Source organism: Myotis lucifugus, unplaced genomic scaffold, assembly GCF_000147115.1.
Source record: "Myotis lucifugus unplaced genomic scaffold, Myoluc2.0 scaffold_1026, whole genome shotgun sequence".
Taxonomy (NCBI): Eukaryota; Metazoa; Chordata; class Mammalia; order Chiroptera; family Vespertilionidae; genus Myotis; species Myotis lucifugus.
In genome coordinates this window covers 87,153-105,591 of record NW_005872074.1, presented here as the reverse complement: position 1 = coordinate 105,591, position 18,439 = coordinate 87,153, and the positions used below count along the sequence as shown (strand labels likewise).

General features: G+C 55.2%; 1 protein-coding gene and 1 pseudogene across 1 annotated transcript; both read left to right on the top strand.

Moving 5' to 3' along the window:
* Nucleotides 1-4,158: 4,158 nt before the first annotated feature.
* On the top strand, nucleotides 4,159-14,259 carry DNAL4 (dynein axonemal light chain 4). The gene is made up of 4 exons (XM_006107137.2): nucleotides 4,159-4,259; nucleotides 10,577-10,780; nucleotides 11,886-11,969; nucleotides 13,166-14,259. The coding sequence occupies exons 2-4, from the start codon at nucleotides 10,712-10,714 to the stop codon at nucleotides 13,328-13,330; spliced, it is 318 nt and encodes a 105-aa protein (XP_006107199.1). The 5' UTR covers nucleotides 4,159-4,259; nucleotides 10,577-10,711; the 3' UTR covers nucleotides 13,331-14,259.
* On the top strand, nucleotides 7,245-7,446 carry LOC111824240 (annotated as a pseudogene).
* Nucleotides 14,260-18,439: the final 4,180 nt, after the last annotated feature.

The following is an 18,439-nucleotide window of genomic DNA, read 5'->3' as shown; positions in this document are numbered from 1 at the left end:
CTGAGAAAGGGTTGTTCGAAACCCAAAGGGGTCTCGACCCACAGGTTGAGAACCGTTGCAATAGATCATCAAGGCGGAACTAGCCCTGGGGACACCTCGATGTTAGCCCACTGACACCCATTTCCGACTTCTGACCGCAGAGCTGTAAGATAATAAGGTTGCTTGTTCCGAGTCACTGTTTTTCCAATCTCTGTTACTTGCAGCCGATCCAATTGCTCACTGATTCCAGGGAGTCCACTGCCAGCAATTTTAAACAGCAGGAGCAGCCTGGCCATTGTGGCTCAGTGGTTGAGCGTCAACCTGTGAACCAGGAGGTTAACAGTTAGATTCCTGGTCAGGGCACATACCCGGGTTGTGGGCTCCATCCCCAGTAGAAGAAGCGCATGAAAGGGTGGAGGTGGAATGCAGCCTGTCTTGGGGACTGACAAGAGCTGAGTCTGAAGAAGTAGGGTAGGACCCTATCCTCCCCATTCATTCACTCATACATTCATTCATGAAACATTCACCAAGCACCTATTCTCTGCTGGATCCTGTGTGGAACTCAGGAATGCAGAGATAAACAGAACAAGGTCCTTGCTCTCAAGGAGCTCACAGGGGAAGAGAGAGAATTAAACTCAAGAACAAAACACTGGAGAAGGGCAGAGGCAGGAACACGCACCAGATGAGCTGGAGCACAGAAACTCTTCTGGTTGCAAGGAATTCCAAAGTGCACAAGCTTTGACCAAAAGTGCATGGGCTCATATAGCCCAAAGGACGGAAGGGCAGAGGGAGGATGTGGGCAGAAAGGATGCGTGAGCAAAGGCAGGGCGGTGAAGAACAGCATGGAGCTGTGGAGAGCCGAGTTGGCATAAAAAACAGGGGAAGAAGCAGCAAGGAGACAAAGCCACCCACAGGCTACACCTTGGGGTCCTTGAACGCCAGGCAACAGCATCAGATGTCCCCTGATAGGCAATGGAGAACTGCGGAGGGAGGGAAGGAGTCGTTTGAGAGGAATGCAGTGGTGAAATTTGGGTTTTAGAAGGATCACATTGTCTGTGGTACAGAAGATGGGCAAGACCGCAATTGGGGAGTCCCCTTAGACAGTTATTGCGATAATGCAGATGAAATGGCGGCTCTGCGCACATGCAGAGTGCCATGGGCATGACCAGATGAGCTGTAATCAGGACAGAGTCGGAATTAAGAGCCAGAATCGGCAGGCTGGGGATTGGCTGGAGGTGGGTGACGGTGGGGAAAGTGTGAAGGATGAGAGTCCCTGGGTTCTGGTGGAGGCAACTGGGTGGGTGGTGGAGCCATTTACTGAGGTGGGAAATGCAGGGAGAGCAGATTGGAGGGAGACGATCAATTCTGTTTGAGACATATGGAGTTTGAAGGGTTTGTGGGATATTCTGGTGGAGATGACCAGGGGGCAGTTGGCTATTTAGGTCTGGAGCTCCAGTGAGAAGCCTAATCTGGAGAGAGAAATACAGGAGTTATCAGAGTGTAGGATATTGACCGTGGAACCATGGATGATATTCTCAAGGGACTATACGTAAAGCAGCAATTCTCAACAAGATATGCATTGGGGGGAGGGGGGGGGGGAGTGCATAACTCCTGGAGAGAGTATTGGGAATCACCAGAGGGGCTTTTCCGAAGTCCATATCCAACCCTCAATTCCAGTAAATACCCAGGAAGTATGACCAAGGAAAATTCTCACTGATGAGGTGACTTAGATAGGAAGAAATTTGAGACCATTGATGAGAAACAAAGAGGGCCAAGGTGGGCACAGAAGGCAGAGGAAGAGAAGCACAAGGAAGTGGGTAAGGAGGAGGCTGAAGGAAATCCAGGAGAGTGGGGTGCCCCAGTGTTAGGATAGAGCAGCGATTCTCAATTGTGAGTATGCACAGGGTGCTGTGAAAAATACAGATTCCTGCCCCTCCCCATTCTAATGCTGTGAGACCCTGGGATTGGCACTGAAGGCACTCCTTCCGAGTACAGAATTTCAAGAAGATGGGTGTGGTAGACAGGCTATGCCAGCAGAGAGGATGGGTGCAGGAAGATAAAGACTAAATGGATCTATCAGATTCTGTTCTTCAGGAGGTCACTGGTAACCATGGAAGAGAGAATTTTGGTGGCATCGTGGGAGTGGAAGCCAGATTGCAGTGGGCTGAAAAGTGAATGGGAGGTGAGAAAAAGAAGACAGCAAACGTGGACCCCTTTTAGAGAGATTGGATGAGAGGCGGAGGGAAGGATTCCCTTCCCCTTAAAGGCCACCTCCCACCTCCTGGAGACAGTTGGCAAAGAGACTTGGGGGAAGGTGGAGGCTAAGCCAGACATTTCAGGACCCGCAGAAGGCACCGGGAGGCCAGGTGGGAATGGGCAAGGGGCTAGCACGCCTCGAGCTGCCAAGTCTCAAAGCTAAACCCACGGTGCCTGTCTTCTGTCCACCCACTCTAAGTCCAGCCCACTATCTTCATCACCCAAGTGATCTTTCCTCAACCCAAACCTGACCACGTTACTGCTGGCCTTGAAACCCTCCAACAGCTACTTTCCTCAACTCTCACCTCACCCCGGGGAACACCCACATCCCTGGCATTCAAAACCCTCTGACTTCTGTGGTCCCAGCTTCACTCTGCATCTTCACCATCACCTCCCACTCGTACCCCATTCACCCTTCACCCAGGCCACCAAGTTCCCTGGTGTGTGCTCTCCACCCTCATTAGCCTATTGGTCAGGTACAGACTCAGCCAATTCAAGCACCACCTCTTCTGAGAGTCAGTGACTCCCTCCTTGAGGAGAACCAGCACCTTGCCCACACCTCTGCCAGGGCACAGGTAGAGTGAATTATTCTGTATCCATTTTGTTGACACAGCTGTTCCCTCACAGGACTGTGCCTTCTCTGGGATCAAGGTCCTCATCTTCTTCCTCTTTAAATCACCAGAACCTGGCCAGGGCTGAGTTCCCCGTAGGTGCCAATGAAGGTGAAGTACCCGCCATGAGAAAGCCAATGTTTACATTAGGGAGTGCCCTAACGAACCTTTGATCCACCAATCAAATAATTGCACGTGCAGGTTCTTGTCCCTTCCATAGTTGCATTATTAATGTTCCCTCCTTAGGGGGAGAAAGCCATGGTCTGGGCAGCTGTGTCTGTAATTAGATGGTACAATGTCCCCTGTGGACTAGGATCAGTGATGGCGAACCTATGACACGCGTCTCAGAGGTGACACTCGAACTCATTTTTTTGGTTGATTTTTCTTTGTTAAATGGCATTTAAATATATAAAATAAATATCAAAAATATAAGTCTTTGTTTTACTATGGTTGCAAATATCAAAAAAATTCCTATACGTGACACGGCACCAGAGTTAAGTTAGGGTTTTTTTTTAAAATGCTGACACGCCGAACTCAAAAGGTTCGCCATCACTGGTAGGACGAGGCAGCTATAGGAGGGTGTGCTCCAGTGGAAATAGCACCTGGGTTCATTCTCTGGGAGCTTTACCTTGATTCTTTCCTCTAACAAGTTACTGAGCCTCTCTACACCTTAGTTCAGGTGGGGTTACGAATCCCATGATCTGAAAGAATGGTGGTGACTATCAGGAGAGAGACCATTGGAAAGCCCTACATGCCCTAAATAGTAGTAATGATTGGCTTTGGAATAAAATAGCACCTCAGTGTCACGTCGCCAACAAATTGCATTCGTTATTTCAAATGAGTAAAAGAAACTCCCAAGGCAACACTGCTCTTAAAAGTTTGTTTCTCGCCCTGCCTGGTTTAGCCCAGTGGATGGAGCATCGGCCTGCGGACTGAAGGGTCCCGGGTTCAATTCCGGGTCAAGGGCACATGCCTGGGTTGCGGGCTTGATCCCTTGTGGGGGGTGTTCGGGAGGCAGCCTGTCAATGATTCTCTCTCATCATTGATGTTTCTGTCTCTCTCTCCCTCTTTCTTCCTCTCTGAAATCAATAAAAATATTTTTTAAAAAAAAGTTTGTTTCTCTAACATGAGAACTCCCTAGGTCCCTGCCTCCTCAGGCCCACTGAGGACGACTATACGTTAAGCACCGCCTCCCTGGGCTCTAAACCACGCCCCTTTCGTGCAAACCTCGGCTACGTAGGGCCCTTCGCCATTGAAGGACACTTCTATTCACCAATAAGAAGTAAAGAGGTCCTCAACGTCCGGTGAGGGGTGGGACTTCCTCGCTGTTGCTAAGACACTCTTGTTTTGCTCCCTGACAACCCAGGCGGGGGTGCGCTAGCTGCGGCCGGGCTGCAGCCCCCGCGGGAGCAGGTGAGGCCCCGGGCTGGGCGGGCAGCCGGGTGGGGAGGGCCGGCCCGGAGGGGAGCCGGGAAGCACCGCGGGGCTGGCGGGGCCTCGCCCTCCGCGGAGCCCCCACCTCAGTCTCCTTCCCTGCTGGTCCCCGGCCTCAGGCCCTCCCCAACCCCCATCTTCCCACTTAGCCGACCGGCGGGGCTCGGTGGTGACAGATTCGCTGTCGCGATTTCTGCCGACCCGCTTTTGCCCCAACTCCTGCATCAAGGGCCCCGGCACCCTTCGCGCTCCTCCAGACTCCCTGACCGAACCCCGCTCCCAGAACTTTGGACTCCCCGCCCCCGCCACAAGGTGCAATTCCCCCCTCCGGCGGCTGGGCCTGTGGGCGCCAGTCTTGACTTGGACAGTAGGCGACGTGTGGGACTCCAGGCTGGTCATTTCCCTCTTTGGGCCTCAGTCTCCCCATCTGTAAACGAGAAGTTGGGCCGAATGACCTCTAAGGCCTCTTCGACTCTGACGTTCGAACAGGCTTCCCTGAGGATGTGCTTCTCGGTGGAGGAATCGGGTGTAGTTCAAAGAACTTGACAAACCTGGTTCCGACTCCCAGTAGCAGGACCCCGGCAAGTTACCTGATCTCCCAGGGCTCATAGAAAGTCAGGGTACCACAGAGCACCTCCTTTGGGAATTCTGAGGATAATATGAAGTATAGAGTCCAGTCCAGTGTCGATCTGTATTTGTTACTTTCCTTCCTTTGTCTCTCTTCCCCACATTTTCCCCCTCAAAAGTGCCACCAAGTGTGAGCTGTCATTTCTCCATTTGACCCCAAAATCCAGACCTCCAGCTCTGTTCTTTCTCCTGGGTTTCCATGGTTAGAGATACTTTGGGGTGGCGAGGTGTGTGTGTGTGTGTGTGTGTGTGTGTGTGTGTTAGAGATGGATGTGTTGATTGATGTGATGGTTGGATTCAATTGCTTCCCTTCTGCCCCTGATGATCCATGATTTGGTGATTACCCATTCTTTTTTTTTTTCTTCTAATATATCTTTATTGATTTCAGAGAGGAAGGGAGAGGAAAGAGAGAGAAATACCAATGATGAGAGAGAATATTGATCAGCTGCCTCCTGTATGTCTGCTACTGGGGATCGAACCTGCAACCCGGGCATGTGCCCTTGGCCAGAATCGAACCCAGGACTCTTCGGTCCACAGGCCAACACTCTATCCACTGAGCCAAACCAGCAAGAGTGATGATTATCTACTCTTGCCGGAGACACCTCCATGTGCACATCTCGCCAGCGACTTAAGCTCAGTGGTTTTAAAATCAGACTGGCCTGCTCTCTCCCTACCCACCGGTCATCCCTGACTTCCCCGTCTCTCAGGGGCATCACCATCCTCCTGGGCATCACCCGTCATTCTGCCATGCCCACCCCGCTCAGGCAGTTGTCATGTTGCTTTGATTCTGCCTCAGCGGGATCTCGCATCCCTTCACTTCTGAAGCCACCACCCTGGTTCACGTCTTTGATGTCTGTCACCTGGGCCATGGCTGTAGCTTCCTAACTGGTGTCCCTTCTTCTGGTCCTGCTTCCTGTTAACTCCATTATATTAACGAGAATAATTGCCCAAAACCACAACCATGTCACCAACCCCCAAGAGACCTCCAAGGGCTTCTCATTCCCCACTAAAAACATCCACACTTCTTCAGCCTGGGTGTTAGGGCCCTTCTGCACGTCCACACCTAGCCCCGCCTTTCCCCAGCCTGCTTTCTCCCTCTCCTTTGCCAGCTTCTGTCCTCCAGCCATATTGGCCTGTTGGACTTTCACTGGAAACCTTTGGAGCTTTCTGCTTTGGTATCACCGTGTTTGTTCCTCCCTCTTTCCGGAAGCTCTTGTCCACCTGTCGGGATCCCTACTTCCTTTTAGGGTCTGACGCACAGGCTGTCCCTGCCCTCAAGTTTTTCTTGCTGTCCTCTCCCTGGCCATCTAGAAATTCTCCTCTTTCCTCTGTCTCTGCCTCTGTCTTGTTGGCACTTACGCTCTCTGTCCTGAGCCGCAGTTAGTTCCTTGTGTATGTGTGTTGGTCTCTCAGGTTGTGAGCCTGAAAACAGGGACTGTCTCTTGCTTAAAGTGGAGTCGTTGGAAAAGCATAAGCTTGAGGTCATATATACTTGATGGAATCCTAGCTCCTCTATTTATTAGCCAAGTGGAATGTCACTTTCTTTTCTCAGTCTGCACGGTCATCAGAAAAGTAGGAATAGTAGCGCCTGTCTGACCGTTACCAGGGGGAATACTGAGACCCTGTATGCAAGCACCCATCCTGTTGCCTTGCTTAAGGTCAGTACTCAGTAAGTATTAGGGAATGAATTAGATATGTCCTCTCCCTTCCCAGGGGGCAAATGGAATATGATTTAATTACAATTTAGATATGTGTTGGCCTTCTGCCATGTGCCAGACACTGGACTTGGTGCTCTGGGGCATCTACACCAGAATAGATCAAGTCCTTCAGCCCCTGGTGATGGTCTGGACTCCTGATGCACTGCTAAGTCACGACTGGTTGTGAGATGTCACCAGTAATGAGCTATTGTGAATGGTCTGTTTAGCCCAGCCCGTGTAGCTCAGTGGTTGAGCGTTGACCTATGAACCAGGAAGTCCCGGTTCGATTCCCGGTCAAGGCAGCCGATCAGTGATTCTCATCATTGATGTTTCTATCTCTCTCTCCCTCTCCCTTCCTCTCTGAAGTTAATAAAAAAATATTTTTTAAAAATTATTTTTAGCCGAAACCGGTTTGGCTCAGCGGATAGAGCGTCAGCCTGCGGACTGAAGGGTCCCAGGTTCGATTCCGGTCAAGGGCATGTGCCTGGGTTGCGGGCACATCCCCGGTGGGAGGTGTGCAGGAGGCAGCTGATCGATGCTTCTCTCTCTCATCGATGTTTCTAACTCTCTATCTCTCTCCCTTCCTCTCTGTAAAAAATCAATAAAATATATTTTAAAAAAAATTATTTTTAAATAAGCCAGTGGTTCAGCCTTTTGGCTAAGATGAAGCGTAGGTATCTGCTCTTATCAGTTCATCGTCTGATATGCCCTCTCTCTGAGGACAACATATTTTTTGATAGTGCTAACTTCTACTTGTTTTTATGATAATGTCATTCTTAGTCTTTTATGTTCAACTCTCTCCTCTTGGGTGGGGAAGGCGAGGTGGGAGCTGGGTAACCCACTGTCTGTGGTAAGTGGGCAGCTGTTCTCGGGCAGAGCCCATAGCTGCGCTGGTTCTGACTTTGGGTTGTACTCTGTATCCTGACCAGAATATGTGTGATTTCAGCCCAATCTGTACCACGTGAGTCCGTGTTGTTTATTACGTCATATTACACATAAAGAACGTGTCTTGATCAAGCACGCAGAGGGGCCCTGGGGTGAAGAGGAGCGTAAAGGGCAGGAGAGAGCAAGGCCTCTGGCCTGGGCCCTGGCATGGGTCCAGCCTTGGTACCCAGCAGGTCCAAGCACGCTGGCCATGGGCACACGTACATTATTAACGGGCTCTCTGGTAGGTCTGATGGGGCTCTCCTGGCCTGGAGCTGTCAGGTACACGCGCGCTTGCATGGAAGATCGATAAGGTTATGAAAACCTCTAGTTCTATTTTTGGTAGCACCCTTTCAGCAGGGTTTTGAATCGTGTCTGAATGGTGGTAGCTGTACTCTGACGGCACAGCATCATGGGAAATTCTCCTGCCTGTCTGTGCTTGGAAGCACCGTCTGTAACTGCTGCTTTTCCTTCGTTAACTCTCGTCCCTTTTGGAGACCTGTAGTGGTTATGAAAGCTCTGTGCAGTCCTGTTCTTTAATAAACACGGTTGAATCATGTTGGCAAAGTCCTGGCTACTATCATGACGGTAGGAAGAGCCATGCGACGATGCAGTTCAGAGCTTGTACGTTTCTGAGCGCGCGCATGCATATCCTTGGCGCCTGCCGCAGCCGCCGTCTGAAGCTGCGCTGGGGTGACCCTGTTTCACAGCGGAGCAGATCTGCTCCGGTGAAATCACTTGCCCAAGGCTGCAGAGCAGGGCAGAGGGAAGAAGTCATTTCAGGTACAGAATTGCTACTCAAGCCCAAATGCTCCGCCTCCTGGTCCTGCACCTTCTCTGCTCTGCAGGGTGATGACCCTTCCCCAGACTCCCAATGGCTTTCCCCCTTTGTTCTTGAAGAATGGGCTTTGTGACACTTCCCAAGTCTGTTTCCTCGGGATTCCACATGCTGATGGGTCCAAGTGGTCACCCTGCCTGCCCTCAGGACCAACACATGCACCGTGGCCTCCAGCGCCCTTCCCGCCCGCCATGCGGGCACTCTTTAGCCCGAGGGTGAATTGAATCAAACTGAAATATTTAGGTGGGAGATATGTTACCAGCTGCTTCCGCATTTTAACTGGTTCCCCCTGGAAAGATCTCGGGAGGTAAACAAGCCTTAAAGCCCTATCCTTGGATCATCAGTGTTGCCACCCCTTGGTAGCGTGGAAAGGAAGCAAGAAAGTGGCCTGTAATAGAGCGAGAGGGACAGGACGGAATTGGGGATGGGCCGTCGGTTAATGCGCGAAGACAAAGGGATTCACTGGATTTTGTGATGGGAGAAGCATGAACTGAAAGTACAATGAGACTGTGCTTGCTAACTTGCCAACTTATAGGTAGAGCCAAACAAAAATTACTAATATCTGAATGGTACAAGTGCCAGAATTGGTAAGAGGAGCCATCTGTCCACTGAGAAATCAGAAAATGCCGGTGTGGTGGGAGGCTGGAATTGGTGCCAGGCTTCCAGCCTCGGCTGAGGGCGCCGACCAAGTGGAATGGTGCTGAGGGCGTCTGAGGCATGGGGGGGGGCGGCGGGAGGGGGGGGGAGCAGGGGGGGGGCGGCGGGGGGCGGGGAGCACAGCCAGAAAAGCACACGGTAAGCTCACCGCTCAGCCAAACAGGGCAAGTCAGCGTTGGAACCGCAGACACGGGAGGGAAGATCAAACGTTCACCTCCCGCTGGAGTCCCGGAGCCATGCACTGAGGTCAGTGCTGTGGGTGCCCCCTGCGTGCCAGTGCTGAGAGAAGGCCTGATGGAGGGTTAGGGGTGCCCACACCAGAGACGGCCCAGACTCGCGCCAGCTCTGCTGCTCATAGGTCAGCTGCGTAGCGGCCCCGGCCTCTGTGGGTGCAGGACCGAACTCGTGGGGTGTTGCTGCATTTTGAACGCTGGAAGCCTGTTAAATGGCACCGTCGTTAGCTGCTCGTTACTACGCTGGGCATCTGGGGGCTCAGTGGCTATGCCATGAACACAACTTCACTCGGAAATGTCGGAAATGCTGGAATAACGTGTCTGTCCGGGATTTGTTTGAAATGCGTGCTAAAAGGGGTTTAACAACATGAACACAGCCAGAAAAGGGCACTTACAGTAGCACTTCTTCTGAGTTAAAAAAAAAAAGTCTTTGAATTATCAGATCAATTGAAGTATAAAGAGAGACACCAGGATGCCCAGCGATGCCCCGGGTCATTTAGGGTCCAGGCCCGTCTCTTCAGGAAAAGCCCACCTGTAATTAGATAACTGGACTTGGAAAGGAAAAACCTATGTGTGTGTCTTCAGCTTTATAGCTTCCCGGTCACAGCCACGTGCATTCTCTGATTCCCTGGCATTCTCTGATGCCGGCCACGTGCCTGGCACTGTGCTCGTTGCTCACATACGTTGTCGCACTTGATTCTCATAACAGCCTCATGAGAGGGACGCTGACTACCCTCGTGTTCCTGATGAGGACTCTGAGGCCAAGGCCAGACTGGGGTGCACAGGAGGAGCAGCACTAACGCCCAGGCTCCAGCCCCTGGGCCGGCCATCCAGGACAGGGGGTGAGCAGGGGGAGGGAGAGCCTGGCATGCCAAAGGACACGGCACCGCTGTTCCCATCCTCCTGCAGGCCAGGGACCTACAGGAGGAGGCCCTCGCTCTCCCGTAAGCCCAGGATTGCCGATCGTGACCTGATACTAACTGTTCCATCACGTCTGCTGAGAAGCAGGACCATGTTCGCCGTGGGCATGCAAGGCTCTGTTTGTTCATTGCTGGCTCCAGCTCCGTCGTCGGCCTGGCCCGCAGTCAGTATTTGTCTTGATAACAACGGTGTGGGCTGTGGCATCATACCCGTGTGTTCCTCACCAGGTCCCAGCATCTCGTGTTGACTCATCTCCCGTCTGCAGACTTGCTGGCCATTTGGAAACGGATGCGGAGGAGTGAAGACTGGGAGGTGTCAAGTTGTCACTGAGACATGTCTAATTGGCAATGTGTGGTTTTAAAGCCAACTCTCTCCCCCTGGTTTCCCTGTTTTCCGCAGCACCCCTCGTTAAGACATTTCTGCTCCCATCACGCTGGCAGGGCCTGCGTCCTGAGTCTCCTGGGTGTGTCCTAATTGCCCGTCTCGGCACCTCCTGAAAGCCCCCTCGCCTCCAGTGGTCACGGTGGAAGGATCATGGGAGAAGCAGAAGGGAAGAAAGATGAGGCTGATTATAAACGCCTGCAGACCTTCCCTCTGGTCAGGGTAAGCCCCCGCGAGGGAGGCAGGGGGCCAGGGGGCCAGGCAGCCTCGGAGGGAGGCAAGAGGTGGTGGGGGAAAGTGAGGAGGGCTTGCTGGCTCAGAACTAGAGATTTCGAAGTCAGCGGTAATTCATTCTTTCTTTCATTCATTCATTCATTCCTCCATTCATTCAACAAGTATTTATTGAGGCCACCCTGCATATCCTGGGCTGTTCTAGGCTGTGGATATACTTGTGAACCAGACCGAGGAGGCCTGGCCCGCAGGAAGGAAAGGTTTCAACAACATCGTTTCCGTTCCTGAGTGAGGGGAGAGGAGGTTTATGGGGAAAAGCAGGGTTGTCTTTTTGACATTGGAGTGCGGTTGTCAAGTAGGCAGTTGGATGTAGGAGTCTGGAGCCCAAAAGAGAGATTAAAACTGGGGGTGACATTGTGGGACCCCTCCCCAATATAAGATAAGTAAATCCACGGAACAGGCTAGGGCAGTGGTAGGCAAACTCATTAGTCAACAGAGCCAAATATCAACAGTACAACGATTGAAATTTCTTTTGAGAGCCAAATTTTTTAAACTTAAACTATATAGGTAGGTACATTGTTATTAATTAGGGTACTCCTAAAGGCTTAGGAAGAGCCACACTCAAGGGGCCAAAGAGCCGCAAGTGGCTCGCAAGCCACAATTTGCCGACCACGGGGCTAAGGCCCGGGAGAGGAGAGAACGAAGAAGAGGAAAGGGTGGAGCCAAGCCCAGGCCCCCAGCGCTGGGACTGGGAGGGGATCCCGCCAAGTGGACTGAGAGGCAGAGAGAAACCAGGAGCCGCGAGGCTGCGCTGTCGGCTCCCGGGTGAGGGCAGCTGTGTCCGAGGGAGGCTGCCTGTGAGCCATTTTCTGAGCTGGGTTCACTCCTGCCTGGGCAGCCGCCTCCCACATCTATTGGCTGCACATGGTGAAGGCAGAAGGGCCTGGGCCTTAGAGCCGCATGGCCGCGCCCGCAGTTCCCAGAGGAGATACCAAGGCTCAACCCAGTGTCCGCGCCTTAAGCCTGGGACAGAGAGGCCAGCCGAGCCCAGGCCACGGGCTCAGCTCTCTCTGTTTGTCGCCCTGCCCGTCTCTAGCACTCGGACATGCCAGAGGAGATGCGAGTGGAGACCATGGAGCTGTGTGTCACGGCCTGTGAGAAATTCTCCAACAACAACGAGGTATTGCCATTGGTGCAGGCGCCCCTCGTGCCTTTGGTGACCCCGTGGGTGAATCAAGTACCCCCATTGGCACAGCCAGCTCCAGAGGGTCCTGCGGGGGCAGGCTAGCATCCGTAGCTGGGGCAGGGCTGTGAGGGCAGAGGCTAGCGCTGGCTGTGGGCACTGTTCTGGCGGTCACGCCCAGCCCTCAAGGGAGAAAAGCCAGAGGGGTCCTGGTGACGCCCCTGCTGCCTGCCCTGTCTCAGGGGGGCTGCTGGATAGGGCACCGTCCCTTGGCTCCGTGCCAGGGGAGAACAGGCCCGCCCAGGCATTCATTCGCATATCCATTCATCCATTCAGAGGGTTACACCCATCTCCTGCCGGCACCGTCTGCGTGCTGCTGGCACGGCCAGTGGGCATCCACCCGGGATCGGTGTTACCAGTGGCTATAAGTGCTGAGAGAGAGAGAAGTTAGTGTCATGGCAGCCGGCGGGGAGGCAGACCCTGGCCAATCCCATCTCCAGCCCTTCCTAGCTCTTTAACCTTGGATGGGCCATTTCTCATCTCTGAGCCGTTTCCTAGTCTAGATCTGGGCAGCGGTGAGGATGTGTGCACTGAGGCGATGCGGACCAAGTGATCACATGGCACCTGGCACTGTGGTGGGTGCTACTGGTGCCCGGCAGCCCGAGCCTGGGACTTGTCGCACAAAGACTGGGCCCTGCCCTTCCCTAGACCCCTTCTTGAAGGAGTGAGCACAGGAAGGAGGGGGCTGTGGAGTGACGGAGGGGCGCAGTCCAGCACCCCTTCTGGGAGCCACGAACCCTCTAGGGAACAGCCTTTGTGTCCCTGCAGGTAGCCCGACGCCTCGCAGTGACGGTAATTTCCTGTGCAGTCAGCCTTCTGGGTGCTCTGGGCCTGTGACTCACAGTCCTGAGAACAGCCTGGTACTGACCCAGAAACAGAGCTGACCAGGACTCTGTGTCCAGCCTGAGGCCTGCTCTGCCCCCTCGGCCACCTTCCTGACAGGGAGGGCGGTCCGGGCCTCTGCCCTGCGTGGTGGCCGGCGGGAGGGGGCCTCCTGGCACAGTGGTGGTTCCGGGGCAGGACAGCAGGACCAGGCGGCAGGCCTTCTCCTGCCAAGACTTCCGCTTCCCACAGAGGGAGCCGACGTGTGCGCTGTGCCCTGCACCCCCCTAACGAGCACCTCCTCGTTCCAGAGTGCCGCCAAGATGATCAAAGAGACGATGGACAAGAAGTTCGGCTCCTCCTGGCACGTGGTGATCGGCGAGGGCTTCGGGTTCGAGATCACACACGAGGTGAAGAACCTCCTGTACCTGTACTTCGGGGGGACGCTGGCTGTGTGCGTGTGGAAGTGCTCCTGACACTGTCCCTGCCCCGCCCCCGCCCTGCAGGGCTTTCCCCTGCCCCTCCTCCGGGTGGGGAGCAGCCCAGGCAGGGCCGAGTTTTCTGAAGGAGAGCGTGGGGTCTTTCTTTTGTCCTGTGTACCCGTGTCCTGAGCCAGGCCCAGTGTGTGAATTTATCGACATCTCTCCCCCCAGGCTCCCAGCCATCTCACTCTGAGTCCCAGGGTGTGAGGGGCAGCAGGCAGTGGTCTCCATGCAGGGAGGCGGGGGGCATGTGGCAGGGTAGGAGCGTGGGGAGGTGGAACTTCTCTCGCGGGGACATGCCAGCCCCACGTCTCTCGGGGCTACACCCCTCGCATCCGGGAGCCCCTGCCTTCCACCCAGGGCCGCTGGCAAGTGCCCACTGCCCTTGTCTTTATGGACCGTATGCAAATGGCCCCAGGAAGGAGCCTCCCTTCCAGGGGCACCGGCAGCTTCTCTCCTCGTCCTCCGTCCTCCGGGGAAGTGGGGACTCCCAGAAGCCCTTCCCCGAGCTGGCCCCAGGCTGAGCACCACTGCATCTCATGGGCCCCAGCTTCGGCCTGCGGACCAAGCAGCCTCCCCCCCACCCCCAACCGCCAGGCTTCGTCCACCTTTTCCACTGCCCCCAGCCTGCAGCTGAGGGCGTGGGAACTGCTGCCCGGCAGTTTCTCCAGGTGTCACTGAGCCTCCAGCGAGCCGCCTGGGCCAGGAGTGCCCTCGCCGCGAGGCCGTCTCAGCAGGGAACCTGGCCTCCAGTTACTTCTCATCAGGGACCGCATGCTGATTTGTACTTCTTCTCTGTGGGTTTTCTATATTCTTTTTGAGTGTGGGGAGAGTGCTTTAGTAGAAGGATGAATCCTATTTTACATAGCGGTCTTATTTATATAAATGTCTTGGTTTTTACAATTAAAATGGCCAAAAACTGACTCCATCTACAGCCTCTTGAGGTTGGGGGAGACGTGTTCAGGATCCTCAGAGTGTGGTGTGTCCCAGGCACCGAGAGGCGTCTGGCCAGACAGCGAGGCCGCTGAAACCCTGTGCCCTGCACAGCCCCTGGCCCTGGCGCTGCCCAGTACCTCTGGGGTTCGGGCTGAGTGCAGTTGAATGGGGCCATGTGGACACTGACTGGGATGCCCTTGGTGGCCAGACTGAGCTACTATCAAGAAGTTTTCAGTCTCGCATGATTTAATTCAGTTCAAAGATGTTTATTCCACAGCTATCGCGTGCCAGGCCCCAGGAGTGCAGATGCAAAGATGGAAAAGCCACAGAGCTCGCCCTCTGTGAGCTCACGGTTGGTCAGGAAGGAAGACTAAACCCAGTCACCCAACCGAATGGAAGCTGCCGTGATAAAAGTTAGGACGGGCATTCTGGGAGGAGGAAGGCGGGGCTGCACACCCAGCCCTGTTCTGTTTTCCTTTTGTTCTCCTCATCTGGTATTTAAAGCAACCACCTCCCACTGCCAGCTGCTATCTTTCATCCTTAGAAAGGCGGGGGTGAGGGTGGGGGTGGGGGTGAACCGGAGGCAGATGACCTAAATTGGTATTAATATTCTCAAACTATTGGGTGCCCCAGGTGTGCCAGGCACTTCACTGAGCCTTTTCCAAGCTCTGCTCGTGACTGCTTACATTCACTCTGTGAGGAGATCAGTGTCCCCCGCCCTTGTTCAGACGAGGGGTGAAGCCCAGAGCGGCTCCGCTCCAGGCCACACAGCGGCTGAGTGGCAGAGCCAGAATTCATCACAGGCCAGGCCTGTGACCCAGAGCCCCCGCTCTACACCCCCTCCAGGGTCAGCCTGCCAGCTGGGACAAGCCACTTGCTCCTCAATCATCTCAGTTTCTTGCTCCTCCCTGTCTCCTTCCCAAGGTTCCTGTAGGGCGCTGGGGAGGTGGTGGCCACACATGTGGAAGTGCTTTAAAGTTGGAAGGATTTGGGTCAGGGTCAGTCTGGGGAGCCATCCCCCGGTTTTGGGGATGGTCAGATGGATGGATGGATGATGGATGGACACATGGATGATGGATGGGTGGGTGGATGGATAGATGATGGATGGATAGATAGATGATGGACAAATGGATGGTGGATGGGTGGATGGGTGGATGGATGATGGATGGGTGGATGATAGACGGACAGATGGATGGTGGATGGATGAATGGAGGACAGATGGCAGATGGATGGATAGATGATGGACAGATGGATGATGGATGGGTGGGTGGATGGATGATGGATGGATGGATGGATAGATAGATAATGGATAGACAGATGGCTGGTGAATTGATGGATGGACAGATGGATGGATGGAAAAATCTTTTCTAGGAAGCTTTGAGCAACAGGGTACCTGAAGCGGGCACTCCTCTTTTCCCCCATCTAGCTGAATGCTGCATAGACCATCGGGCCCTGGAATGGCTGGAGACGGCCAGTCCCTGCCATTCCGCAGTGTTCCCTGCCCACTGTGACCTTGGCCACAAACAGGCTGGGGGTGCCAGGGAGAGGCCTCAATGCCCAGATTGCCCGGAGGGCATCTCGAAGGCAGTGACATTTGAGCTGAGCCTGAAAGGGATTTCCGTAGGCCCCAGGGAGGTGAGGAGGGGTCAGGGCATAGCAGCCAAAGGAGCTGTGGGTGGGGAGTGGGCAGAGCTGAGGCTGGGGCTGGGTGGGGCACACCCCTGCTGCCAACCAGAGGCAGGGAGCCCTGGAGGCTCCTGGCAGGATTCGATGCCATAGAACCAGGAACACAAGTCTCCTTTCCAGCTGGAGGGCTGACGGGAGGCAGCCAAGGGCCAGTCGCCTGCTTTGCTGGTCAAGCATGAGCTGGGCTGTGAGCTGGGGTGCAGGCACCAGGGAGCCGCCTCCTAGCCCACCTCCCCACTCACATCTTTTCATATATTCACATATATGTATATATTTCAGAGAGGAAGGGAGAGAGAGGAAAACATCAATGATGAGAGAGAATCATTGACCGGCTGCCTCCTGCACGCCCCCACTGGGGATCGAGCCCACAACCCAGGCATGTGCCCTGACTGGGAATTGAATCGTGACCTCCTGGTTCATAGGTCAACACTAACCACTGAGCCACGCCGGCTGGGCCCCACCCACATCTTGCTCACCCAACAGTAACCAGGAGGACCACGCAGCTCCCAGCGGCACCCCTGCCAGATAGTTTGCCCACGGCCCCAGGACAGAGCCCAGTTTCTCACCCGCCTGCCAGGCCCAGCCTGGCCTCTGTGCCTCTCAGCAAGGCCCGCTGCCTGGGCATCCAGGGCCAGCCTGACCTTGAGACAGGGTCCCAGGGTCAGCGAGGGCCAAGCAAGGGGGCAGAGCTGCCAAGCCAGACCCCTGGACACCTACCCCACTGAGAACACTTCCACATGGGCATGAGCTGTACACCAGCGTGACCCCTGGGGCCCCTGATGGAGGAGGATCATGGCCTTGGATCTGGCCAACTCCACCACGAACCCCGCCCACGATTCCCATCCCCCAGCCTGCTCTCCTGACCCCATGCCTGCCTTGCAGTCCAGAAGGCCGGGGAACCCAGGCAAAGCTAATCATCACGTGCCCCCAAAATGACAGGACCTGGGAGGGAACCTCCCGGCTCTGCCCGGGCTGGCTGTGTCCCGAGACCAGCCACCCTCTCCTCTGACCCAAGGGCCCTCCTTGTGGTGCACCTGTCAGCCACCCCTCCACATGGTACAGTCCTCCAACCCCGCTCCCGACATCCCGCTATAGATCCCTGCTCCGCCACTAGGAGGCCTCGGGGCTGGTGGCGTGGGGCGGCCTCTTGTGGCCATATGTGGGCATGACATGCTCACCAGCAACTGCTTTGGCCGGGGCCTGCTGGAGGGCGTGGAGGGCGCTGGCTGGGCTCTGCCTGCACCTTGTCCTTCTCTGAGGCCCAGCCGACCATAGCCCACCTCTTCAGGTTCGTCGGGCCCAAGTGGGAAAAGGCATGGTGGCTCTGAGTCTGTCAGACCTGACTTCCTTCTGTTCTTCATTAGCAAACATTTATTGAGCACCTACTGTGTGCTCTGCCACCCGCACTGAAGTTACGGTCCAGCCTGGCCCAGCACCTCCACTTTGCGCTCTGAGCCCCATGCCCCCTCCAGTAACTGCCTGCTCAGCAGTCCCCGCTCGCAGGGCTGCCGTGAGGATGGAGGTCCAGGGGCTTAGGACCCGGCTCCTCAGCTGGTCACCACCCACTCCTCCCCCTGCGCCCTCCCCTCTCCCGGGCTCCCAGAAAAGCTCCAGAGTCCAGTTGGGGAACCAGGGCTCACCGAGGAGGAGACAGGAGAGGGTTCAAGGGGGCAGGCAGACTGTCCAGCAGGAGAAGGAGATGGACCCCAAAGGGGGTCCCAAAGGGAAGTGTTTAATCCTAGAAAGGGAGGCAGAAGGGGCGCGGGCTCTGAGGAGTGGGAGGGAGGCTGGCGGTTAGGGGTGCCATGGGGCGTGCGGTGGAGGCAGGGACCTGGCTCTGAGGGATCTGAGGTGGGAGCTGTGGGCTGGGCCGAGGCCGGAAGAGGAAGACTGAGAAATTGCCTCAATTACGAATAACCACAGCCCCTTGGCCCCACGAGCAAAGCTGCAGAGAACAAACCCAGGAGGAGGATGGGGTAACCGAGAGGCCAGGGATGTGGGGGAGAGAACAGGAGGGTTTGGAACACTCCAGACAGAAAGGAGAAAGGATGGCGACCTGAGGCCTCTCATAGCCTGTGTGGCAGGAGCGTGGGCAGGCAGCCAGGAGAGAGAGGAGGGACGGGTGGAGCAGGCATCACACACACACACACACACACACACACACACACACCTACAGAGCTGCCCCAGCAGGCGCTGGGCTGGGTGTGGAGTCGGGCGTGTCCTGGGGGCGGGACGGGTTCAGGGAGGGCCACTGCCAGTGGGGAGGGCTGAGCCGGGCTGGGCTTTGGGAGGGACCGTAAAGGCAGCTCGCTCAGCCCCTGCTGTGGCCTGATGAGCACTCTGCGCCTTGCCCAAGGTCATGGCACTCCCAAATCTACTGTCTGTGTTGTACACACACAGGCATGTACATACATGCACACACACACGTGCACACACACCCCAGCTGTAGGAAGGGAGTCCTCTCTCGGGCCAGGGGGATGA

Excerpts from the sequence above, each read along its gene's own strand:
- DNAL4 (XM_006107137.2), top strand. The coding sequence starts at position 10,712 with ATGGGAGAAGCAGAAGGGAAGAAAGATGAGGCTGATTATAAACGCCTG. Across the intron at positions 10,781-11,885 it reads AGACCTTCCCTCTGGTCAGG|CACTCGGACATGCCAGAGGA; the intron begins GTAAGCCCCCGC and ends GCCCGTCTCTAG. Across the intron at positions 11,970-13,165 it reads AATTCTCCAACAACAACGAG|AGTGCCGCCAAGATGATCAA; the intron begins GTATTGCCATTG and ends TCCTCGTTCCAG.